At 41.1% G+C, this 27,056-nt stretch overlaps 1 protein-coding gene across 2 annotated transcripts in view; it reads right to left on the bottom strand.

Annotated features, from left to right (window-relative positions):
- Positions 1-713: 713 nt before the first annotated feature.
- LOC126109644 (1,5-anhydro-D-fructose reductase-like) overlaps positions 714-27,056 on the bottom strand; it is a 97,486-nt gene continuing 71,143 nt past the window's right edge. For both annotated transcript variants that reach the window (XM_049914693.1, XM_049914692.1), the window contains exons 6-8: positions 26,452-26,611; positions 8,025-8,122; positions 714-924 (exon numbers count right to left, since the gene is read on the bottom strand). In XM_049914693.1, coding sequence (XP_049770650.1) covers positions 882-924; positions 8,025-8,122; positions 26,452-26,611 — 301 coding nt within the window. In that variant the 3' untranslated portion in view covers positions 714-881. The remainder of the gene's footprint in view (positions 925-8,024; positions 8,123-26,451; positions 26,612-27,056) is intronic.

The raw sequence follows: 27,056 nt of genomic DNA, 5'->3' as shown, positions 1-27,056 counted from the left end.
CACTAGCTGTGGAGACCCTTTTTTTGCATATGTGAAGCTGACTTAAAGAAGACATTTGAAGTGTGAAAGCAGCGGAAACATGGGTATGGTCACGCAGTCGGGGATCTTCAAGTTGGTTTCCAAGCAACTCCCCAGCGTCCAAAAAGAGTGGCACCACAGCTATAGCCCATATCACATAGGACAGCACATCCGCGTATAGAGGTGAAGTGGTAAGAAAGCAGGGAGGGATGAGAACTGCACATGTAGCTGCAGAGAATGGGCAAAGTAAGTCCATTTTGCCAAGCTGCACTGCTGAGGACAACAGTTAGACTCATTTGCCTACGGTACATCGTATTATACGTTCAGATCAATGAGTGGAATAGTAAATATTAAAATCAGTTCTCATCAGTCATGATGAGAAAAATATTAATTCACATCTTGATGACACTGCATCCACTGCTCCACAGATTTACTCTGCATGATGTTGGGAGGTGAGAACAGCTGACACAGCTTTGTGAAGATGTGAAGTACAATTTTTCTCAAAATGACAATTGTATAATGACAAGATCACTGAAACTGCTTGCAATAATTATCATTTATTGCTCTAAGCTCTACAACCATGTTATCTGAATAACAACTTACATCACACAGTCAAACATGAAAATATATATAGGTATATGAGTTGAGAATGGATATAGTGGGAAATATTCAGTCTTCTCAAATAAGAACAGCAATTTACTAAAAACATACATTTGTATTTTTTCATTAGAGAAAATATAATCACAAAAATTTTGCTATAAATGTCTGCAGAAAAGGCAGCAATCACATATGCTGCCAAGAATTTCATCAGACGTCCCTGATAAAGCTTCCAATACATGTCTAGTGCTGCAAGTACTGAAGTATCAGTATCTCTCGTGGAATGGATACTCTGGATGTTTTGTTCTTCTGGAATAGGGAAAAAGAAAGATGAAAAAGCAATCAATAATACATACACCAACTAAATGAAGCTATGAGGCATATTATAAAATTAAAGGCCATTTGCTAATAGTAAAATTTAAACTTTTACATCCATAAAAGACACACTTCTTAAAATATTCTGGACTATTATGCTGTTGTTTGATATATTTCTTGTTAGCTTTCAACAAGAAATTCATCTGACCAGAACATAACAGTTGTAATACTTTAATAAGGGTGATATTTGTTAATATATAATAGCATTCAGCTAAAACAATATTGCAGTGCCATGTATTAATTATTTACAGAGCCACAAAGGCATTATTTTGAAACAGTGGAAGAATGGAAAAACAGTTAGAAGCTGAGCTCAGGAAAAGTCAGTTTATGTTCCACATATAGAAAGGAACACACAAACAAATACTGGTCCTGATGTATTCTAGAAGATAAGTAGAAGAAAGGGAAAACCATGGTTATAGCATTTGTAGATTTAGAGGAAGCCTGACATACTGTTAACTGGACTACATTCTTTGAAATTCTGAAGGTAGTAGGGGTAAAATACAGAGAGTGAAATATTGTTAGAACTTGTACAGAAACCAGATGGCAGTTATAGGAGTTGAGGGGCATGAAACAGAAGCAGTGGCTGAGAAGGAAGTGAGACAGAGTTGTAGCCCATCTCCGATGTTATTGATTCTGTACATTGAGCAAGCAGTAAAGGAAACCAAAGAAAAATTGTGGAGTAGGAATTAAAGTTCAGGGAGAAGAAATAAAAAATCTGAGGTTTGTCAAAGACACTGTTATCCTGTCAGGGACAGCAAAGGACTTGGAAGAGCAGCTGAATGGAATGGACAATGTCTTGAAACGAAGATACAAGATGAACATCAACAGAAGTAAAATAGGGGTAATGGAATGTTGTTGAATAAAATCAGGTGAGGGAATCAGATTATGAAAAGAGATGAGTTTTGCTATTTTGACAGCAAAATAACTGATGATGGCAGAAGTAGAGAGGATACAAAATGTAGAGTGGCACGAAGAAGACAAGTGTTTCTGAAGAAGCAAAGTTTGTTACCACTGGAAATTAATTTAGTTGTTACTAAGTCTTTTCTGAAAGCATTTGTCTGAAAGCGTAGCATTGTATGCAAGTGTAAAATGGACGATAAACAGTTCAGACAACAGCATGGATGATAAACAGTTCAGACAATAGCATGGATGATAAACAGTTCAAACAAGAGGAAGCTTTTGAAATGTGGTGCTACAGAAGAATGGTGAAAATTAGAGGGATGAGGTGGTGGTGGTGGTGGTGGTCTTCAGTCCAAAGTTTGGTTTGAAGCAGCACCCCACACTACTTTATATTGTGCAAGCCTCTTCATCTCTGAATAACTACTGCAACATACATCTGCTGACTGTATTCGCCTCTTGGTCTCCCTGTAGGATTTTTAACCCCTCACACTTTCCTCCAATACAAAATAGATGATCCCTTGGCATCTCAGAATGTGCCATATAAACCAACCCCTTCTATTAGTCAAATTGTCCCATAAATTTCTTATCTCTCCAGTTCTATTCAGTATCTCATTAGTTATGCTATCTACTCATCTAATCTTCTACATTCCTCTGTAACACCACGTTTCAAAAACTTCCATTCCATTCTTGTGTAATTTGTGTATTGTCCATGTTTCACTTCCACATATGACTACACTCCATACTAATACCTTCAGAGGAATGGGGGAAAAAGGAATTCATGGTACACTTCACTAAAAGAAGTGATTGGCTGACAGACTACATCCTGAGGAATCAAGGAATCACCAGTTTTGTAATGGAGGGAGTTTTAGGGGGTAAAAATTGTAGAGGGAGACGTAGGGATGAATACGGAATCAGGTTCAAGTACGTGTAAGTGGCAGTAGATATGCAGAGGCATACACGTGGCATACTAGCACGGAGACCTGCATCAGACCAGTCTCTGGTCTGAAGACCACAATAACAACAGTCCTTTGGCTGCAAGTGAAAGCAAAAAAGAATGCCTTTGAAAACTGTTGATTCTACCAGATGTGAAGGGTGCACTGTAATTCAATGTTTATGTGCAAAAGGATCTCGAGACATTCAGATTCGTCAAGAATAGCGACTGGTTTATGGGCTTAATGAGTCACAGGGAACTTGAAAAACCAACAAAAGGTTGGACATAATTTCCAGCCTAAATACCTCGGTGTCACACTAGATTGGTCTCCGACATACAAAAATACTTGCCAAAAACAAAAGACCGAAAACAATGTCGCAAAGAAACTAGCCGGTACAACACGGGGTGCCGACGCATCGACTCTACGTACTACCGTACTTATGCCGGTGTACCCAGTTGCTGAATACTGCGTTCCAGGGTGGCAACATAGTGCCCACACAAGGAAGCTGTACATACACCTGAATGAGTCAGTGAGGATTCTTAAACAATCCTCCCCCAGACTCCTTTAAATCTTGCAATCCACTGTGGCATAATGAAAGGAACAGTAAGAAGTTTGACATTACAGAAGAGTGGTGCAAAATGTGGAATGCTGCAACAATAGCACACCATGGTGTCCGAGATCCAACTGACAGCCTATCAGAATTTCATCTGCAGAGAAGTGAGTTGAAAATGCTGAATAGAATAAGAGCTGGCCATGCCAGGTGCAATGCTATTGTGCACAAGTGGGGACTCCGAGATCCTCCAGCCTGTGATTGTGGGGCCTAAGAACAAACTATTCAACATATGTTAGAGACTGTCTTCACAGGAAGAGTCCTGGACCATATAATAACTTTGTTAATGCTACTCCCTGTGCTGTTAGTTGGCTTCAATCATTAGATATTGAAATATAATTAAATCAAACAATGGAAAATCCAGATGGAATGTAACAATACAAGAGAAGGAAAGTTGCTACTCACCATATAGCGGAGATGCTGAGCTGCGATAGGCACAATAAAAAGATTCACACAATTAAAGCTTTCGGCCATTAAGACCTTTGTCAGCAATAGACACACACACACACACACACACACACACACACACACACACACACACACACACACACACACACACACTCATGCAAGTGCAACTTGCACACACATCTGCAGTCTCAGAGAGCTGGCAGTGTAGTTTCAGCTCTCTGTGACTGCAGACGTGTGTGCAAGTTGCGCTTGCGTGAGTGTGTGTGTGTGCGTGTGTGTATGAGTGTCTACTGCTGACAAAGTCCTTAATGGCCGAAAGTTATGACTGTGTGAATCTTTTTATTGTGCCTGTCATGGCTCAGCATCTCTGCTATATTGAAATATGATTAAATGTATCTGGCTTTTTAAACTTGCAATCATATCAGTTAAGTAGTCAGTAATATTAAGTTAGTAATTTTCACAATTTAAAAATGTGTATAAAATTTGTGCCAAAAAGTAATACTAGACTATATGTAAATACTTAACTAGATATACATGTATAATTAAATTTTATGTACTTGTCACTGTTTGCTGTTGTTGCCATATGATAAATAAATAAAGACTTGGAAAGTGGTAGCTTAACTCTGCATGATAAACAACCTAGTGTCAGGCATAGTATCCAGACTGACAAATCGTGCAACTCGTGGAGGAGTGGGCCAAAAACAAAGATCTGATCAACAGATGGCCATCGGAGCTGTGGCTTACGAATTTTCTCACGACAGATGCTCCATTATTTGCACAATTATCACGAAACTCAGATGTAGTGAGTTGTAGGCAACATGGGTACTGAAAATGGTTACCGAGTGACACACTGTCACAATGCAAATGGAATACGGGGCTGTGGAGTAATTCTGGAACACAGTGATCCTCATACTGTCTGAAGGTATGTGGTTGATCACACACCTGACCTGCTAGCTGCCCTCTGTATTATGTCGATGTGTGGCACCACTGCCGTAACAATAAGTCGATACAGCATTTCATCAATCGGCTCTGCGCGATACCTTGCCGGACAGGAAAATAACTCGACACGGGGATGCTACAAAGGGGTGTGCTCGACAGTTTACCAGCAGGTGAGAGTACTGCGATAGAGTGCAGATTGGAGGGGACCTTTGCGTCAGGTCAGACAGCCTCTACCAGGCAGCTGTCTGCCACACTCGTCTAGTCCTGAGGTTCAACACTGCCGGGCTGCCCACAAAACCTTTGCCAAGTTGACACAAGTTGTAGTAAGTGAAGTCACTGGCACACGAGGGCACTGCCCGGGCACCGGCCAATCACCACAAGTGCTTTGTCATCACACCAACTCCCAGCAGGGTATGCGGCTTTACAGCACGACCATCCTCTCTGCTCCGGATAGGAAGCTGTCGTGGACCATCACCGATCACACTCGACAGAGGAGACCACGCACCTGTATCGGCTCCCGCTCGACGTAACGATAAATAGTGTTACTGCGACCTATTGGTCTCGCTGCAGCTGACCTCACCTCTGACAGTCTCGAGCCCTGCCTGCTGACCAAACCCACAGTACCTGGGCAGGAGAGCAGCTATATCATCCTGACAGACCGAAGCAATGTTCTCCCACCTCCCAATGATGAACTGTGACACCCATCCATTACAGCAAAGAGCAAAGGATGTCCACTACCGACAACATGGAGAGAATTTGTCTCACACTGTTACAGGCAACTAGATTCAGATGCCCTACACCGACATAGTATCAAAAGAGCAGTCAGTGCAGTTTTAACATTTAAATTTGCAAAGAAAAATAATTGCGTACTCTTCTTACTCGAGTTGCAAATTATGGCTGCCACTTTCTGGAATGAGAAAGGCATGCTTTAGGTTGATTTCATGGAATGCTGCTCAATAATTACAGCTGACACATAATGGGCAATGCACACCAAACTGAGACATACCATCCGACATTAATGGTGTGAGGAAATTGTCATGTGCGGTAGTATTCCTTCGTGACAAAGCGTGCCCACACACTGTTGCCTGTACTGATGAAAAGATTCATTGTTTGTGTTGGGAACTTTCTGATCATTCACCCTACAGTTCTGACTCTGCACCTGGTGGTTATTACCTTTTGTTGCATTTTAAAAAATGGATTGGTGGTCAATTATTTGAACATGACAAACTCAAAACTTGTTACTAACTGGATCAACTGACAGGTAGAGAACTTCTAAAGCAGACAGGTTGAAAAATTTAATCCAACATTACATAAAATGATCAGCAACATAAAATGAATAGCAATTATCTAGAACAGCAAAGAAGGTATGCAGGAAATAAAAGCCACTAAAACAAAGTTTTTTCTAAAGAAGAAAGAAATGGAGCCAAACAATGGAAAATCCAGGATGGAATGTAACAATATTCTGAGAAGGAAAGTTGCTACTCACCATATAGCAGAGATGCTGAGTTGCAGGTAGGCACAACAAACAGATTTTCACACTTAAAGCGTTTGGCCAATGGCCTTTGTCAACAATAGACACACATACGTACAAACCCCACTCACGCAAACGCAACTCACACACATGTCTGCAGTCTCAGGCAACTGAAACAACACTGCAAGCAGCAGCACCAGTGCACGATGGGAGTGGCAACAGAGTGGGGGAAAGGAGGATGGGGAGGGGAGGGGGAGGGATAGTATGGTGGGGATGGCAGACAGTGAAGTGCTGCAGGTTGAGCGGCGGGCAGGGAAGAGGTAGTGACGGGGGAAGGAAGTAGTAGAAAAGGAGAGAAATAGGCCGCAACCTCGGTTAGTCGCCGTTCTCACCCATCCAACCCCTTCCCTGCTCCCATTCCAGCACTACACAGCCATCACTCCACCACCGCACCCAGTCATTTATTTTATTATATTATTTTTTTATTTATTTCTCTCTATTTCTCTCATTTTCCCCCGCCCAACCAGCAGAACTTCACTGTCGGCTATCCACACCATTACTATCCCTCCCCCTCCTGTCCCAGCCTCCTTTCCCCCACCCACTCACCACTCCCATCACACACTGGTGCTGCTGCTCACAGTGTGGTTTGGGTTGCCTGAGACTGCAGTCGTTGTGTGAGCTGCATTTGCATGTGTGTGTGTGTGTGTGTGTGTGTGTGTGTGTGTGTGTGTGTGTATTGTTGACAAAGGCCATTGGTCATAAGCTTTAAATGTGAAAATCTTTTTGTTGTGCCTATCTGCAACTCAGCATCTCCACTACATGGCGAGTAGCAACTTTCCATCTCAGAAGAAAGAAATCGAAGATTCCTAGATAATGTTTCACCAGTTCTATGACTAAGCATTACAGAAACATAGAATACAAAATAATTATTGCTACACTCATTAATAAATATGACTGTAATGTGATACATTACGCAACTATAAAGCAGTTTTTAGCCCATTTTCATAATTTTCAATACTGTTTCATTAGAGTACTGTGACTAATTTTACTTTTATACGATCTTCATAACAACTATTCAGAATTGACATGCTCCCACAAGAACAGAGAAAATATTTTCAAGCTACTTTAAAGAAATTACTTACACTCATATTTATACCAATGATGAACAATAATTAAATTTAATTGAGAACAAATTATAATCTCCCTAGTGTTAAATACATTAAAACATTGAACTTATATGTAAGAGCTTTGCAACAACTGTTTGAAAGTAATGTGAACCGGAGGTATCAAGAAACCTTTACTAATTTATTTAATGACAATTACATGCAGTCATAGCCACAAGGACATACATGGCACAATATACCATTAAAGAATTGTCCACAAAGTAAGTTATAATGTGCCCAATATATCTAGAGATATGAATTGCACCTTTGCCAAAATCACAAGTGACACTAATGTATCCAACGTAATAATGCTTCCATTTTAGCACTTGAAAATGGTCTGAGGCCAAACTCGTACATCGCACATAAAATAAAGTGAATAGCAGCAGAAGGCATCATGAAATCATTCAATAAATTCATTGCACCTGCAGACCCTATTGAAATGAAAATTATAGATTTTGTGTCTTTTCTTTTTGTGACTGAATGGTGCTTAGTTTCTGAATACGCCTTGTACTATTATATAAAGGTAGAAAACATACTTGCTAGGTTGCCACAGACTCACAACCAACAAATACACAGTAACGAATAAAGCAATGAGAAGAGAGAATACTTACTCTGGTGCAATAGCATCATTAAACATTCGGCCCTTTGGTCCTTTGTCAAGAGCATCTAGTTCATCCATATCTTCTTGCGTCAGTTCAAAATCGAAAATCTGAAAATTTCCTGAATGGTAATGTTATTGTACCACAGATATATGACAGGTTTTCATTTAATACCTCAGAAACTGTGTACAGGTGCGTGCAGCAGTTTGTTTGGAAGGACGGAGGGTGAAGGGGGGGTGGGGGGGTGGGGGGGGGGAGGAGGAAAGTATGCCGCAATACAAACAATGGAAACTCCAGGTTGGAATACCCATGATACAATGAAAAAACAGATTGCTACAGACTGTAAAGACGACACACTGAGTTGCAGAAAGGCACAACGAAAAGACACTTACACAACAACTTGCAACCAAAGCCTTTGTCAGACACGTGCATTTGTGCAAGCAAGCACACCTCAAGTACACACGGCTGTCATCTCCGGCGGCGTTAGCTGAAAGCTATTGTGCATCTTTTTGTTGTGCCTGTCTGTCATCTTTATGGTTAGTTATCTTTTCCATACATTGCTGATATGCCACAATACAGGTATACTAGTAACGACTGCAGCAAAGGCACAATTTCTGGGAGTGGGCAATAGTGTACTTGATTAGAGCTATCACAATAAGGTGCAAAGGATGGGAAATTAAAGAGATGGAATCTGGGCAAGCTGAAACAACCAGAGATAGTCGAGAGTTTCAGAGGATGTACCATGCAATGACTAAATGAAGCAGAGGTAAGGTATATGGTAAAAGTAAAGCCAGAAGCTAGTTTACATATCCTGCCTACTTATGATGCCTATATGTTATAAATAATGTGCACAATTAGACAGGCACAATTAAATGACATATCAGACTACAGATCAGATTTGGAATTTTCATTCTTTCATCAAACGAAAGAAAATTCTAGAGTTAAACATTTTCCTATCATACAAAAGTACACTCCTGGAAATGGAAAAAAGAACACATTGACACCGGTGTGTCAGACCCACCATACTTGCTCCGGACACTGCGAGAGGGCTGTACAAGCAATGATCACACGCACGGCACAGCGGACACACCAGGAACCGCGGTGTTGGCCGTCGAATGGCGCTAGCTGCGCAGCATTTGTGCGCCGCCGCCGTCAGTGTCAGCCAGTTTGCCGTGGCATACGGAGCTCCATCGCAGTCTTTAACACTGGTAGCATGCCGCGACAGCGTGGACGTGAACCGTATGTGCAGTTGACGGACTTTGAGCGAGGGCGTATAGTGGGCATGCGGGAGGCCGGGTGGACGTACCGCCGAATTGCTCAACACGTGGGGCGTGAGGTCTCCACAGTACATCGATGTTGTCGCCAGTGGTCGGCGGAAGGTGCACATGCCCGTCGACCTGGGACCGGACCGCAGCGACGCACGGATGCACGCCAAGACCATAGGATCCTACGCAGTGCCGTAGGGGACCGCACCGCCACTTCCCAGCAAATTAGGGACACTGTTGCTCCTGGGGTATCGGCGAGGACCATTCGCAACCGTCTCCATGAAGCTGGGCTACGGTCCCGCACACCGTTAGGCCGTCTTCCGCTCACGCCCCAACATCGTGCAGCCCGCCTCCAGTGGTGTCGCGACAGGCGTGAATGGAGGGACGAATGGAGACGTGTCGTCTTCAGCGATGAGAGTCGCTTCTGCCTTGGTGCCAATGATGGTCGTATGCGTGTTTGGCGCCGTGCAGGTGAGCGCCACAATCAGGACTGCATACGACCGAGGCACACAGGGCCAACACCCGGCATCATGGTGGGGGGAGCGATCTCCTACACTGGCCGTACACCACTGGTGATCGTCGAGGGGACACTGAATAGTGCACGGTACATCCAAACCGTCATCGAACCCATCATTCTACCATTCCTAGACTGGCAAGGGAACTTGCTGTTCCAACAGGACAATGCACATCCGCATGTATCCCGTGCCACCCAACGTGCTCTAGAAGGTGTAAGTCAACTACCCTGGCCAGCAAGGTCCCCGGATCTGTCCCCCATTGAGCATGTTTGGGACTGGATGAAGCGTCGTCTCATGCAGTCTGCACGTCCAGCACGAACGCTGGTCCAACTGAGGCGCCAGGTGGAAATGGCATGGCAAGCCGTTCCACAGGACTACATCCAGCATCTCTACGATCGTCTCCATGGGAGAATAGCAGCCTGAATTGCTGTGAAAGGTGGATATACACTGTACTAGTGCCGACATTGTGCATGCTCTGTTGCCTGTGTCTATGTGCCTGTGGTTCTGTCAGTGTGATCATGTGATGTATCTGACCCCAGGAATGTGTCAATAAAATTTCCCCTTCCTGGGACAATGAATTCACGGTGTTCTTATTTCAATTTCCAGGAGTGTATTTTTCAAGTATTAACCTCGGTTATTGGATACAGCACACAAATTATTGGAGTAATAATGTGTTTATGTGCTGTCGTGATTGTACACAGAACGGTACAATAATATGATGGTGAATGAAATGCAATCACATTCAAGAAAACTGTGACTATGGACAAAAGTTTGTTAAATGTAATTAAAATCTGCTTGTGTAAACAAAATACATTAACAAATAAATAGTATCACTTTATGTTTCCTGCGAGCTCTGCTGTCACTTCATACACATGAAATTCTCTTTAGCTGGATCACAATATAAAACTGTTTGAGTTGTAACCCTGCCTACAGAATATTCATCCACTTTCTAGATGTAACTGTTTGTTGTGCCACAGACATGTACACTCTGGTTAGCATTGGAAGGACTGAACTATGCCTGAATAGACATCAATAAGAGAAAATGAAGTTAAACATGATTTTGAAGAGAAGAAAAATGTTGGACATAGTAACAGTGGTGATTCTGGAAAAGTATATGTAATTAAAAGTACCATTTATGAAACTCATAGGTAACCACTATAAATGCAAACTTATTTTTTTATCCCCCCCCCCCCCCCACCAAAGTTATAACTTGTTTGCAGAAATCTGTGGTTGGAATTCTTTCTACTTCAAATACTGTTATTCTGGTATTGTGGTGCAGAAACATAAATCAATTTAATTTAGTTGTATCTACTGAATTAAAGAAACAAAAAGAATTATTGTATTCAAATACAACAGCAAACTGATGAAATTTTGATTTAAATTCCTTTCATAGCCAATTTATACATATAAAACACAACATCAAAGTGTAGATCAGCATCCATAATGCAGTATAATGTCTGCTTGTGCAATTTGATGTCTACGAAGTGACAGTAGTAGGTGTTTGAGTGAACAGACATTTTTACGCCAATTCCAGCTGCTTCTGACATCTGGTGTTCAATGTAGAAGCTGCAAACTTTCTAGACCACCACAGAGATCCACAAAACTGAGCTGACATGATGTAAAGTTACATCTGTTGTGTCTAGACAAGACAGCCTAGACACAATGAGATGAAGCCAAAAGGCACGCGCTTAAACTCACGCAGGCTGGCGTGAGGTCTGAAACAGGATACGTAATGAATGCTATAAAGAAAAGTACGTAGCTTCTGGAATACTTAACTTTAATCCACATTTGTAGAACATCGCTCTTGATGATAAATTAATAGAATCTCAATATAAATTGAATACGGCGCCTTGCTAGGTTGTTGCAAATGTAGCTGAAGGCTATGCTAACTATCGTCTCGGCAAATGAGAGCATAATTCTCAGTGAACCATGGCTAGCAATGTCGGCTGTACAACTGGGGCGAGTGCTAGTACGTCTCACTAGACCTGCCATGTGGTGGCGCTCGGTCTGCAGTTACTGACAGTGGTGACATGCAGGTCCGTCGTATACTAGCGGACCACGGCCGATTTAAAACTACCACCTAGCAAGTGTGGTGTCTGGCGGTGACACCACAACATCCAATGCACTTTCTGGCATTTCCTCATTTTCTGTTACCACCATAATATTATGTGAGCTGCACGCTAACTGTTCAAAATTCGTAACTATTTTTTGTGCTGTCCTTTTACTATTGAACACATATTGTATTAAAGTAGATGTTAAATATATTTAACACATACAACTGTGAATATCAAGAATTTTTTCAGATTTAGCATTATTACGTTACAACTAAGACACACTGTCATGAACATTTGAAGCCAAAGGTATTCACATTTTTGAAATAAAATTATGATAAATCTACAGCACTTTGATGCCTATGTGACAGACTACAAGTTCACAGGTTTGGGATTCTATCCTCGGAGTGTTGTAAATTTATTCTTGTAGTTAATGTGGTTTTTATCTTTGGCAACACCACATATGGGAAAAATCTAGATGCATTACTATTTTAATTCCACATTAAACTGTAGGCCTCCTAGAATGAGTAAAACAGTTGTAAAGATGGAGGAAGATCTCTAATGGGACAAACCGATCTTAAGAGAGATGATGATTACTTTTTGGACCTGTGGTACTACATTTACGACACTGCAGGCATGTATGTCTTAAGACAATAAATTAAACTATAATCATAATGAATCTGAGAATCATTGCCTGCTGCTCTAATTTACTAGATAATTCACCAAAGACAAACACTGAATATATGTTCTGAAACTACATCTGTAAGTTATATAGTGTTTTCACCAATTAGAATGGGGATCACAAAGTTAAGGGGACTGCTGTACGAACACATGCGGAAATCTTGCAAAATTTGTCAGTTTTCTAAATAGTGAAGCTCAAAGATTAAGAATTGTAAGTCCATGTAATGCCTATACCATCTTTTAACAGATCTTTGGAGAACATTTTGATGTAAGAACCATACAGAGATTCCAAATCATAGACAGTAATTAAATTAAATTCTTTATTTCACAAATCCCACTTCTTCTTAATTTTTATACATACAACCTTCCAGAAACAAAGTACAGGAAATTTATTTACACTGATGATGTTGCTTTAATCTCTCAGGATCCAAGCTTTAGGGAAGCTGAAGCAACAATAACCTCATCAGGCCTGAAGAGATTGGACGAATACTTCAAACATAATTCTCTTCGACTGAATCCTCAAAAGACCTGGCATCAAACTTTCGACCTATGGACTAAACAAGCAAACTACATACCTATCATATTTAGAAATCTGACTCTCCAATATTGTAACACTCAAAAATACCTAGACATGACCTTCGACAGGTCTTTCACGTTAAAAATCCAACTCCAGAATGTGGCAATTAAAATCAAAACTCACAACAATATAATCCATAAGTTAATGGGAACTACCTGGGACAGCGCAACAGTTCTCAAATCATCAGCTTTAGTTCTTTCATACTCAGTTGCAGAATACCTGGATAAACAGTGCTCGCTCTAAAATAATCGAGACACAGCTCAATCAAGCAATCACAGGGTGTATTCGTCCCACAAACATGCATTGGCTACTGGTCCTTGGTAATATTCCACCACTGTCCATAAAAAAATCACAACTGATTTTGAATATGTGGACAAGAATAAAAAGCAACCCAGAATTGCCAATTCATTCAGAAATTTCATTATTAAAAACAGCAGCAACTGAGGTCTACAAAACCACTGTTTTACAAATATCCTAAATTGGAACAATCACATAGTTAATGATGTGGGTAGAGCAAACCAATGACTGCAACAGGTCTACTAAAGAGACTGCTTACACCACACTTGTCCGCCCTATTCTGGAGTATTGCTGTGCGGCGTGGGATCTGCATCAGGTGGGACTGCCGGATGACATCAAAAAAGTTCAAGAAGGGCAGCTTATTTTGTATTATCACAAAATATATTATCACGTATCATGCCACAGACACAATACGTGATTTGGAGCTGCAATCATTAAAACAAAGACTTTTTCATTGTGACGGGACCTTCTCATGAAATTTCAATCACCAATTTTCTACTCCAATTGCGAAAACATTCTGTTGCCACCGACCTACACAGAGATAAATTATCATCACAATAAAATAAGAGAAATCAGGACTCGGACAGAGAGATTTAAGCACTCATTTTTCCCACGTGCTTTTCAAGAGTGGAACAGTAAAGAGACAGCTTGAAAGTGGTTCATTGAGCCATCTGCCAGGCTTTTTATTGTGAATACCAGAGTAATCACATAGATGTAGATATAGATGTGGGTCACAGCAATTAGCCTGCAGGATAATAACTTCAACAAGCAAGGATTAGGAACAATCAATGACAGGAGCAGTCTAACATGAAGTGTCACCAACTACTCAATATTCTATGTGAGCAACCAAAAATTTTTATCTATCCTTATGATGCTGGCATGCACTAAATTGGATCAGAACTGGCCAAGGCAGATGTGGAGTGTTGCTGCACCAATAGTATGCAAGTTCTCCCTTCCACGTGACTGTGGCAACGAGCAACAAACATTATTCACGTAACACTTGAATGTTGCCTCAAAGCATCCAAAGGAACAAAGGGAAGACCTTCACGATTTTCCTGTAGAAACTTCTGACTGGATTTCAAACCTGGATTTAGAACTACGAAGCCATTACAAACTTAACATTGTGTGTCTCTGTGCAGCTACTCACGGGTGTCCAGTGTGGGTTGTAATCATTATATAGCAGTGCAGCCTGGTAGATATGCTAATGCGTTATTGCAGAACTGAATAATGTTGGAAAACAAATGAGTTTCAGTTGTGGTCACCAGTTGCAAATCTGGTGCTGTACACTATTTGTATGACAGTGCGACATCCACACTGTCATTTGACAAGCCAAAATGTGAGTGAACGGTATGGTTTCACTGTCAGTGGAACTGTTTTATGTTAATGAGCACAATTACAGTGCTGCACTGATAGAGTATTGCTGACTGAAAAGTCAGAGAAGAGGTCCGATAGCATTAAATGGTTTAAGGACAATGATAATGAAATTTGAAAACACAGATGAGCTGGGAGTGGCACATGGAAGACAAAGGCATTCTACACCACGGGAATTTATTGACGAGGTTGCTGTTGCTGTAACTGACCACGCACTGCATTGCTCAGGTAGTGCTAGAGCTCGTACAATATCACAAGAATTGGCCATCCCGCGGTCAACGGTGCAGAATGTTTTGTGGTCTATTTTACATTCGTACCCATACAAGTTTGACTGGAATACTCTCTTTTAAATTCTGAAGGTGGCAGGGGTAAAATACAGGGCTATTTACAATTTGTACAGAAACCATATGGCAGTTATAAGAGTCGAGGGGCAAGCAGTGGTTGGGAAGAGAGTGAGACAGGGTTGTAGCCTGTCCCCAATGTTATTCAATCTGTATATTGAGCAAGCAGTAAAGGAAGCAAAAGAAAAATTTGGAGTAGGAATTAAAATCCATGGAGAAGAAAGAAAAACATGGAGGTTTGCCGATGACATTGTAATTTTGTCAGAGACAGCGAAGGACTTGGAAGAGCAGTTGAACGGAATGGACAGTGTCTTGAAAGGAGAATATAAGATGAACATCAACAAAAGCAAAACGAGGATAATGGAATGTTGTCGAATTAAATCACGTGATGCTGCGGGAATTAGATTAGGAAACGAGACGCTTAAAGTAGTAAATGAGTTTTGCTATTTGGGGAGCAGAAGAACTGATGATGGTCAAAGTAGAGAGGATATAAAATGTAGACTGGCAATGGCAAGGAAAGTGTTTCTCAAGAAGAAAAATTTGTTGACATTGAGTATAAAGTGTCAGGAAGTCGTTTCTAAAAGTATTTGTATGGAGTGTAGCCACATATGCAAGTGAAACACGGACGATAAATAGTTTACACAGGAAGAGAATAAAAGCTTTCGAAATGTGGTGCTACAGAAGAATGCTAAAGATTAGATGGGCAGATCGCATAACTAATGAGGAGGTATTGAACAGAACTGGAGAGAAGAGAAATTTGTCGCACAACTTGACTAGAAGAAGGGATCGGTTGGTAGGGCATATTCTGAGGCATCAAGGGATCACCAATTTAGTATTGGAGAGCAGAGTTGAGGGTAAAAATCATAGAGGGAGACCAAGAGATGAATACACTAAACAGATTCAGAAGGATGTAGGTTGCAGTAGGTACTGGGAGATGAAGAAGCTTGCACAGGATAGAGTAGCATGGAGAGCTGCATCAAACCAGTCTCTGGACTGAAGACCACAACAACAATAACCTGTACAAGATCCAGACAGTGCAGCAACTGAAACCTCATGATCTGCAGCAATGTTCTGAATTTGCTCTTTGGTTTCTGGCATGAACTGACATTAATAACATGTGGCTGGGCAACTTTCTATGGAGTGCTGAGGCACTACAAGGTGCAATGAATACACAGAAATGCCAGATTTGGGATACTGTTAAACTGAGTGTTGTGCATGAACAGACATTGCACTCACTGTACGAGAGTGTGTGGTCTGGATTGACAAGAAATTTATTCTTCATTTCTTCTTCTTTGAAAAGAATACACCTAGAGGGCCTGTCAGGACGTCTGTACATTATTGAAACTTCCTTGTACAGCATGTGATTCCTGCTTTGGGAGAGTGCAGCTGTGTGGAATGCAACATTTTCATGCAGCGTGGGGTAACACATTATGTCACTTGCACTGTAACACCAACAACCGTCAAAAAGAAATGCAAAGTACATCTACTTAAAAAAGATAAAAAATGCTCTTAATGCCTTTTTAAGAGACGGTTTCCACCCCTCCTGATCTGATCAAATTAGCATAGAAAAGATGTGGAATGACTTCAAAGAGATAGAATTGACAGCAATTAAGAGGTATACAACACATAAATTAATAAGTGACGGTACTGATCCCACATGAAACACAAAATGGATCAAATCGCTGTTGCAGAAGCAATGAAAAGCGTGCCAAATTTAAAAGAATGCAAAATCTCCAAGATTGGCAAAGATTGCAGAAGTTCAAAATATAGTGCGTACTTCAATGCGAGATTCTTTTATAATTGTCCAACGTAACTCTGTCTTGGAATCTGGCAGAAAACCCAAAAAGATTCTGGTCGTGCATAAATCACACCAGCGGCAAGACGCAATCGGTACCTTCACTGCGCGACAACAACTGTGAAATCACTGATGACAGGGTCACTGAAGCAGAATTATTAAACGTGATCTTCCGAAACTCCTTCACCAAAGAAGATGAAGTAAATATTCCTGAATTCCAATCGAGAGCGACTGCCAAGATGAGAAACATAGACGTTGATATCCTTGGTGTAGCAAAGCTGCTTAAATCACTAAAGGCAAGGCCTCCAGTCCAGACTGTATACCAGTCAGGTTCCTTTCAGAATATGCTGATACAATATCTCCACATTTAGCAATTATATACAACTGCTTGCTCACAGAAAGATATGCACCTAAAGACTGGAAAATTGCTCAAATCACACCAATACCCAAAAACGGAAATAGGAGTACTTTGGTGAATTATAGGCCCATATCACTAACCCTCCATGCTGCCCTCCAATACTAAATTGGTGATCCCTTGATGCCTCAGAATATGCCCTACCAACCGATCCCTTCTTCTAGTCAAGTTGAGCCACAAATTTCTCTTCTCCCAAATTCTATTCAATACCTCCTCATTAGTTATGTGACCTACCCATCTAATCTTCAGCATTCTTCTGTAGCACCACATTTCGAAAGCTTCCAACCTCTTCTTGTCTAAACTATTTATCGTCTATGTTTCACTTTCATACATGGCTACACTCCATACAAATACTTTTAGAAACGACTTCCTGACACTTAAATCTATACTCGATGTTAACAAATTTTTCTTCTTCAGAAATGCTTTCCTTCCCATTGCCAATCTACATTTTATATCCTCTCTACTTTGACCATCATCAGTTCTTTTGCTCCCCAAATAGCAAAACTCATTTACTACTATAAGCATCTCATTTCCTAATCTAATTCCCGCAGCATCACCTGATTAATTCGACAGCATTCCATTATCCTCATTTTGCTTTTGTTGATGTTCATCTTATACCCTCCTTTCAAGTCACTGTCCATTCCGCTCAGCTGCTCTTCCAAGTCCTTTGCTGTCTCTGACAGAATTACAATGTCATCGGCGAACCTCAAAGTTTTTATTTCTTCTCCGTGGATTTTGATTCCTACTCCAAATTTTTCTTTTGTTTCCTTTATTGCTTGTTCAATACACAGATTGAATAACATTGGGGATAGGTTACAACCCTGTCCCACTCTCTTCCCAACCACTGCTTGCCCCTCGACTCTTATAACTGCCATCTGGTTTCTGTACAAATTGTAAATAGCCTTTCGCTTCCTGTATTTTACCCCTGGCACCTTCAGAATTTGAAAGAGAGTATTCCAGTCAACATTGTCAAAAGCTTTCTCTAAGTCTACAAATGCTAGATACGTAGGTTTGCCTTTCCTTAATATATTTTCTAAGATAAGTCGTAGGGTCAGTACTGCCTCACGTGTTCCAACATTTCTATGGAATCCAAACTGATCATCCCCGAGGTTGGCTTCTACCAGTTTTTTCATTCATCTGTAAAGAATTTTTCGTGTTAGTATTTTGCAGCTGTGGCTTATTAAACTGATAGTTCGGTAATTTTCACATCTGTCAACACCTGCTTTCTTTGGGATTGGAATTATTATATTCTTCTTCAAGTCTGAGGGTATTTTGCCTGTCTCATACATCTTGCTCACTAGATGGCAGAGTTTTGTTAGGCCTGGCTCCCCCAAGGCTGTCAGCAGTTCTAATGGAATGTTGTCTACTCCTGGGGCCTTGTTTCAACTCAGGTCTTTCAGTGCTCTGTCAAACTCTTCACGCAGTATCATATCTCCTATTTCATCTTCGTCTACATTCTCTTCCATTTCTATAATATTGTCCTCAAGAATATCGCCCTTGTATAGACGCTCTATATACTCCTTCCACCTTTCTGCTTTCCCTTCTTTGCTTAGAACTGGGTTTCCATCTGAGCTCTTGATATACATAGAAGTGACTCTCTTTTCTCCAAAGATCTCCTTAATTTTCCTGTAGGCAGTATCTATCTTACCCCTAGTGATATGCGTCTCTACATCCTTACATTTGTCCTCTAGTCATCCCTGCTTTGCCATTTTGCACTTCCTGTCAATCTCATTTTTGAGAGTTTGTATTCCTTTTTGCCTGCTTCCTTTACTGCATTTTTATATTTTCTCCTTTCATCAATTAAATTCAATATCTCTACTGTTACCCATGGATTTCTATTAGCCCTCATCTTTTTACTTACTTGATCCTCTGCTACCTTCACTATTTCATCTCTCAAAGCTACCCATTCTTCTTCTACTGTATTTCTTTCCCCCATTCTTGTCAATCATTCCCTAATGCTCTCCCTGAAGCTCTCTACAACCTCTGGTTCTTTCAGTTTATCCCGGTCCCATCTCCTCAAATTCCCACCTTGTTGCAGTTTCTTCAGTTTTAATCTACAGTTCATAACCAATACATTGTGGTCAGAATCCACATCTGCCCCTGGAAATGTCTTACAATTTAAAACCTGGTTCCTGAATCTCTGTCTTACCATTATATAATCTATCTGAGACCTTCCAGTATCTCCAGGCTTCTTCCACGTATACAACCTTCTTTCATGATTCTTGAACCAAGTGTTAGCTATGATTAAGTTATTCTCTGTGCAAAATTCTAGCAGGCAGCTTCCTCTTTCGTTCCTTAGGCCCATTCCATATTCACCTACTATGTTTCCTTCTCTTCCTTTTCCTACTATGGAGTTCCAGTCACCCATGACTATTAAATTTTCTTCTCCCTTGTCTATCTGAATAATTTCTTTTATCTCATCATACATTTCTTCAATTTCTTTGTCATCCGCAGAGCTAGTCGGCATATAAACTTGACTGAGACATGAATGTGAGCTCACTGTTATGCTCCTCAAACCACTGTAGCACAGACGTTACCCTGCTGGAAGAAGCCATTGCCATCAGGGAAGACATCGAGGGCAAAGGGATGCTGGTGCATTGCAGTACTATTCACGAAGTCCACGGCTGTTACTGTGTATTCAATTACTATGAGTTGAATATCCCATGTAGTGTAATATAGAGATGGGGGATCCGCTCTTGAACTAATGCATAGAGTTGCATCTTTCAAAGGAGTGAACAATCAGTGATTCAGAAAAAAAGAACGGTAGCTCCAAACGTTTCCCACGGCAGAGAGAGAGAGAGAGAGAGAGAGAGAGAGAGAGAGAGAGACGGAGCATATCAGCAGCGCCTCTGCTGGTCAGAGCACAGTGCACGCCACACAACACAGCCAGCGCCGGCCTCTGCCCTGCTTCTACCTTGGCTGCCTGCATTGTGCAGTGCCCCATTGGATTTTGTGTTTCACATATGCCGTGCCGTCTCTGTGCGTCGTCTGCCGCCTGCAGTGTCTGGCGCAGCGTAACTTCGCATCGCACTCTGTCGGCGATCGTTTCAGTCACACGTCCTGCCCTCTGGGCAGTTGATGTGAGCAACAGGACAGAGAGCCACCTAGCGGATAACATAGGAACTACTTGCAACAACCTGCTCGCAAGGGAACGGACGATTTGTCTCGGAGCGGGTGAGTTCACCGCTCCCCCCCACCCTCGGAACTCGCCCGCTCAATGCTCGCCCCACCGTCTCGACTCTAGCCAGAGCATTGAGAAAAGCGACTCAGGTGTCACTTTGGTCTCTGCGGTCTCAGCTCATGCAGTAATACAGCTCGCGGCTCGACCTGCTCGACTCAGCGCCTCTGCATCGGAGTTCGTCCCTACTGGATATTGTTCTTCGTAGTAATACCGCTATGTATATTACATTATTATGTTATGTATACATCAATTGTTTTTATTTTATTTTTCTTTGTTTAAACTGATTAGATTAGGTTCCTGAAGACTCCTCTTACTATAGGATTTTTATTATGGACACTCGAATTTACGCTTTAATTACAAGCGAACCGATAAACGTATCGCAAAATGTGATACACCAATATTTTCCTTGTTTTATTCTGCGTAAGGCTATATGCAGCACTTTCGTTTTACAGTCAAATTTATATTTTTTTTTCTTATTCTGGTACGGATTTTGCGATTTTAGGCGTCTTCGGAAGGAAACGTTCACTTTAAAAATATATGGCTTGCGATGTATTTGTATGAGGTTAATGAAATTTTAATACATTATAGCCAAATATATTGTTAATGTAAATCTCAAGTTACAACATTTTCCGATCACCCAAAAAACCACGATAGTGCAAAATAAATCAATAATCCAAAACTTTGTCATATCGTGGAAATTTCAATAAACAATACAAAATTCTTACTCATTATCTGTGTTACTTCAAAATAGGATCAAATAAGATCAAAATACAGGTATAGTACTGGAATAAACCAAGTTTAAAGGGCAATGTGCCTTCCAGTTATTTTCTATTGTAAATGAGTGGTGAGTCATGAAAAAGAGCTAATTCATTTCAGGGAGTGAACAGTTCTGATCCAATCTCTGAAAAGAACAGTTTTGCCCATCTCTAGTGTAATATTGTCTCCACTGACCTATAACTGTGGCACGATGCACATTTCGAGCAGTCGTTCACTGGACAATGGTGTATCCAGACAAGAATATCAACCTGGTGTGACAAAGAATGTGATTCATCCAACCGGGCTAAAAGTTTGCACTGATCCACAGTTCAGTCTCTGTGGTCTAGTACCCACAGCAACCGCGACTGATGATGACGATGTGTCACACGTGCCGCAAAAACCCACATTCGACTAAGTATGCGGGATGGCTTGCTCCGAAACACTCGTGCCTCCTATGTTACTGTACTCTGTCATTAGACACCGCTTTCCAGAGCAGCAAACCTCCCACCTCCACATCCTGTGACTCGAGATGTGGAAGTCCGACAGCTTGTTGCCTACTCACAGTTTCACTGTCCTCTATCCACAACAGTAGCACACTAACAGCTTCACCATGTTTGAGGTGCCTGTTCCCTGGGGCCAGACTGTAACAATGTGTCCTTTGTCAACATTTTTTACATCAGCAGACGCCCGCATTTGTCAGTAGAATGATTCCACACTTGTCTGCTCTCCTTGTACACTATCCTTACAGCATCCGATGTCCACAATGCCACCAGGAGGAACTCTATCTCACAGTGGACAGTGCTCATCACATTTTGGATCATCAGTGTACTTTTAAGGAGTACAGTCTGTAAGTTTGCACTCATAGGTATCAAAACACTGACAGTATTTAGGCATACACAAATATCAGTGTATTCGATTATAACAACAAATGTTGTCATTTTGATAGCAAAACCATACTTGTGCATAAAATACAATAATGGTCACTGTTAACACGTTGCTAAACCCTTTGAGCATGCACTTTCAAACTGACAAACAAACTGTCAGTGCTGTTCATGTGGGAAGCAAACTGACAGGGAGACCATGCCTATTTGTCACCACCAGTTTCCTCCAAATTTATGGTGGCCTCGGCTAGAAATAAAACTGACTAAGTGTGAGCTCTACATGGCCATGCATTTAGGAAGAATTGTGGCACAGGTCTGATGAGGCACGAGCCATTTGTGTTAGCATAGTTTCCAGGCTGCAGTCGTAATGTTTGAATACTCCATTAGTAGTGTAGCATTTGACACAGTCATGTCGATTAAATATTTGGGCGTAACATTGCAGAGCGATATGAAGTGGGACAAGCATGTAATGGCAGTTGTGGGGAAGGCAGATAGTCATCTTCGGTTCATTGGTAGAATTTTAGGAAGATGTAGTTCATCTGTAAAGGAGACCACTTATAAAACACTAATAAGACCTATTCTTGAGTACTGCTCGAGCATTTGGGATGCCTGTCAGGTCAGATTGAGGGAGGACATAGAAGCAATTCAGAGGCGGGCTGCTAGATTTGTTACTGGTAGGTTTGATCATCACGCGAGTGTTACGGAAATGCTTCAGGAACTCGGGTGGGAGTCTCTGGAGGAAAGGAGGTGTTCTTTTCATGAATCGCTACTGAGAAAATTTAGAGAACCAGCATTTGAGGCTGACTGCAGTACAATTTTACTGCTGCCAACTTATATTTTGCAGAAAGACCACAAATATAAGATAAGAGAGATTAGGGCTCCTACAGAGGCATACAGGTAATCATTTTTCCCTTGTTCTGTTTGGGAGTGGAACAGGGAGAGAAGATGCTAGTTGTGGTATGAGGTACCCTCCACCAAGCACCGTATGGTGGATTGCGGAGTATGTATGTAGATGTAGATGTAGATGATGTAGAAAGAGTACAGAACACTAATCCATGGGTCGCGGGGTGGTTCTCTATGTGGAAGCTTGCTTTATTTTCAATTTTCGCATTTCTTATACTGCAAATAAACAAAGTAACCCAGTAGTTTACAGTGGAATATGCTATAACCTTAAAAAAAAAAAGAGAGAGAGAGAGAGAGAGAGAGAGAGAGAGAGAGAGAGAAGAAGTTGCCCACAGTCTTTGTATGCCTACAAGGACTACTGGCTCCATTGGACTGAGGATTCAAAGAACACTGGATCCGTGCAAAGCAAAATGGAGGAATCTCATCATTACTTGTCAAAATCTCGGAAACTTATAACAACCTCATACAAAAATTTTCTGACTGATGTGATGAAACCCAATTTATAACTGACTCTCGGGGAAAATAAAAGAAATGATACAGGATGAGATTTTTCAAGATGAAGAAGGATTGCTATCATGCAGCATTAAAATGATTCCTTTCAAATTACCTCCACTAGTGCAAGACTTGTAATGTCTATTTTTATTCTACATCTACATACATATTCCAAAAGCCATCATAAGATGCAAGGTGGAGGGTACCCAGTAGCACTTGTAATGGGACACCCTCCTCTAGCATTGCCTTTTTTTATGTTGGAGTAGCCAATAGCAGGATTAATCTCGAATCTAGTATGGGTTAACATTATCTCACCTGTTTCACTAAATGAATTTCATATGATTTTGTATACAATGTATTATATTTTGGCTAAAATGTATAAAAAGAAATTAATTTGTTACAATCAATATGTACGGCTAAAATTACTCTTATTTTAGAAATATTTGAAACTAAAAAATATCTGGCATACTTAAAATTCATATTATTAACTATGCAATCTAATGCTAATTATAAAATTAATTTCTGGACTCATTTATAAAGTAATGATATAACTTGGTGAAGATTCCTCATTCGTCAAGAAAGTTTGTACACTCTTTTGCTTTGTAAACTCTTTGGAATACTCTGAGGACTGCAGAATGTAGGTAGTAGTGAATACGCCTCTGATGGAAATGCACAAGTTTTTTAGTTTTGTCAATAACAAAGTAATTGTTGGTTTTATGAAAATGGAGATTGTGAAGTCACTGTGATGTAGAAGAATGGGATAAAATACATTACTGGCCATGAAAATTGCTACACCACGATGACATGCTACAGATGCTAAATTTAACTGACAGGAACAAGATGGTGTGATATGCAAATAATTAGCTTTTCAGAGCAATCACACAAGGTTGGTGCCGGTGGTGACACCTACAACGTGCTGACATGAAGAAAGTTTCCAACCAATTTCTCATACATAAACAGCAGATGACTGGCATTGCCTCATGAAACGTTGTTGTGATGCCTCATGTAAGGAGGAGAAATGCAAACCATCACATTTCCGACTCTGATAAAGGTCGGATTGTAGCCTATCGCGACTGCGGTTTATCGTATCATGACGTTGCTGCTTGCATTGGTCGAAATCCGATGACTGTTAGCAGAATATGAAATCGGTGGGTGCAGGAGGGTAATACGGAATGCCGTGCTGGATCCCAATGGCCTCATATCATTAGCAGTCGAGATGACAGGCATCTTATCCACATCGCTGTAACGGATTGTGCAGCCACGTCTTGATCCCTGAGGCAACAGATGGAGACGTTTGCAAGACAACAACCATCTACACGACGCCATTTGCTGCAGCATGGACTATCAGCTTGGAGACCGTGGCTGTGGTTACCCTTGACGCTGCATCACAGACAGGAGCACCTGTGATGGTGTACTCAACGACTGACCTGGGTGGACGAATGACAAAATGTCATTTTTTCAGATGAATCCAGGTTCTGTTTACAGCATCATGATGGTCGCATCCGTGTTTGGCGACATCGCGGTGAACGCACATTGAAAGCATGTATTCATCATCCCCATACTGGCGTATCACACAGCGTGATGGTATGGGGTGCCATTGGTTACACGTCTGGGTCACCTTGAATTGAATTGAATTGAATTTTATTTGATCCTGTATGATTACATTGTGTACAGTAAATGTACGTGTAATATAGGACATGTCAAAGTATTAACATTCTTTATCACTTTTTTTTCTGCACCTTTAGCTTACATTTTTACATCACTGATAATGAGTAACAATATATACAAATTTAATGGCATAAGTATTCTGCAACACTGTAAAACTCTTTTTCAATGAGATAGTCTTTAAGTTTCTTTGGAAAGTCATTATGAAGTACACTATCTTGCAAGTTTTTGGGCAGACTTCTTAGTAGTCTGATACCAGAGTACTGGGGTCCTTTTTCTAGCATTGCCAGTCAGTGGGGTATGCTCCGTACTCCGTACTTCATTCTTCTCTTGTTCGCACTGATGGCACTTTGAACAGTGGACGTTACATTTCAAATGTGTTACGACCAGAGGCTCTACCCTTCATTCGATCCCTGCAGGATAATGCACGACTGCATGTTGCAGGTCCTGTACGGGCCTTTCTGGATACAGAAAATGTTCGACTGCCGCCCTGGCCAGCATGTTCTCCAGATCTCTCACCAATTGAAAACTTCCGGTCAATGGTGGCCGACCAACTCGCTCGTCACAAGACGCCAGTCACTACTCTTGATGAACTGTGGTATCGTGTTGAAGCTGCATGGGCAGCTGTACATGTACATGCCACCCAAGCTCTCTTTGACTCAAAGCCCAGGCATATCGAGGCTGTTATTACGGCCAGAGGTGGTTGTTCTGAGTACTGATTTCTCAGGATCTATGCACCCAAATTGCGAGAAAGTGAAATCACATGTCAGTTCTAGTGTAATATATTTGTCCAATGAATACCCGTTTATCATCTGCATTTCTTCTTGGTGTAGCAATTTTAATGGCCAGTAGTGAAAAAGAAAGTCATAGCAACAGAAAGTACTACATTAACTATCTAGTCATCTGGAACCCACACAATTGACATTTCGGCTTCAAGAGTCTACCCCTAGATGCGAGAACTGCAGCCAACAAGAAGAGAAAATGAAGATAAGTAAAAAGTTTTGTATACCTTATGCCTCTCTAAGCTTTCGACACTTTTGCAGAGACAGAGAAATTTAATGCTGATGTGTGGGAGGGTAATATTACACACTATTAGTCACGTCCTTTCTTGTTCAACTCACAAATAGTGAGAGGAAAAAACAACTGTCTATATGCCTCTATATGAGCCCTAATATCAGGTAAAGAGTAAAAATAAAGTCTGACCAAAAAGCTTCAAAACTGACTAACAACCAAAACATGGTATGATCACTTACATCGAAGTTCTGCTTGATGCGATCAGGGTTGACACTTTTTGGGATGACCACAATGCCTCGCTGTACGGTGTGACGCAGTAACACTTGGGCAGTCGTCTTCTTGTACTTCTCTGCAATACGTGACACTACCGGATCTCTCATGGGGCTCAAGCTTACTAACCTGAAAAGGGAAGCAAAGGAAGGACATCTACCCATTAATCTCATTTAACTCTTGACTCTAAAATATTCTGCTCTCTTACAGTAAAGTTATAACAGTGACACTAAAGCATTGTCAATGGGTGTGTACATGGGAGTTGAATGTTCAATAAGCCGCTGCAGATAATTGTAAAGGCAGAAAGGCTTCAGTAATGAAGTCTTCTTTGGTTATCAGCTGAGTCAAGATGTTACTCTGCCACAGAACAACACCTTGATTTGGCTGATAATCCGAGAAGATTTATCATCAAAATTAGTTGAGAAACCTTGCATTCCCATAAGGGCTTCAGTACTCAATTCTTCCTCGTAACCGTCACTCTCACCTCAAACTAAAGCTGCAATTTTTTTTTCAGTTTTTATTCCATCACATCAAAAATTTACTGGAACATGATTTCATGCAATGCCACTAGGAA

This window comes from Schistocerca cancellata, chromosome 12 (assembly GCF_023864275.1).
Source record: "Schistocerca cancellata isolate TAMUIC-IGC-003103 chromosome 12, iqSchCanc2.1, whole genome shotgun sequence".
Lineage (NCBI taxonomy): Eukaryota > Metazoa > Arthropoda > Insecta > Orthoptera > Acrididae > Schistocerca > Schistocerca cancellata.
This window is presented reverse-complemented; position numbering and strand designations above follow the sequence as displayed.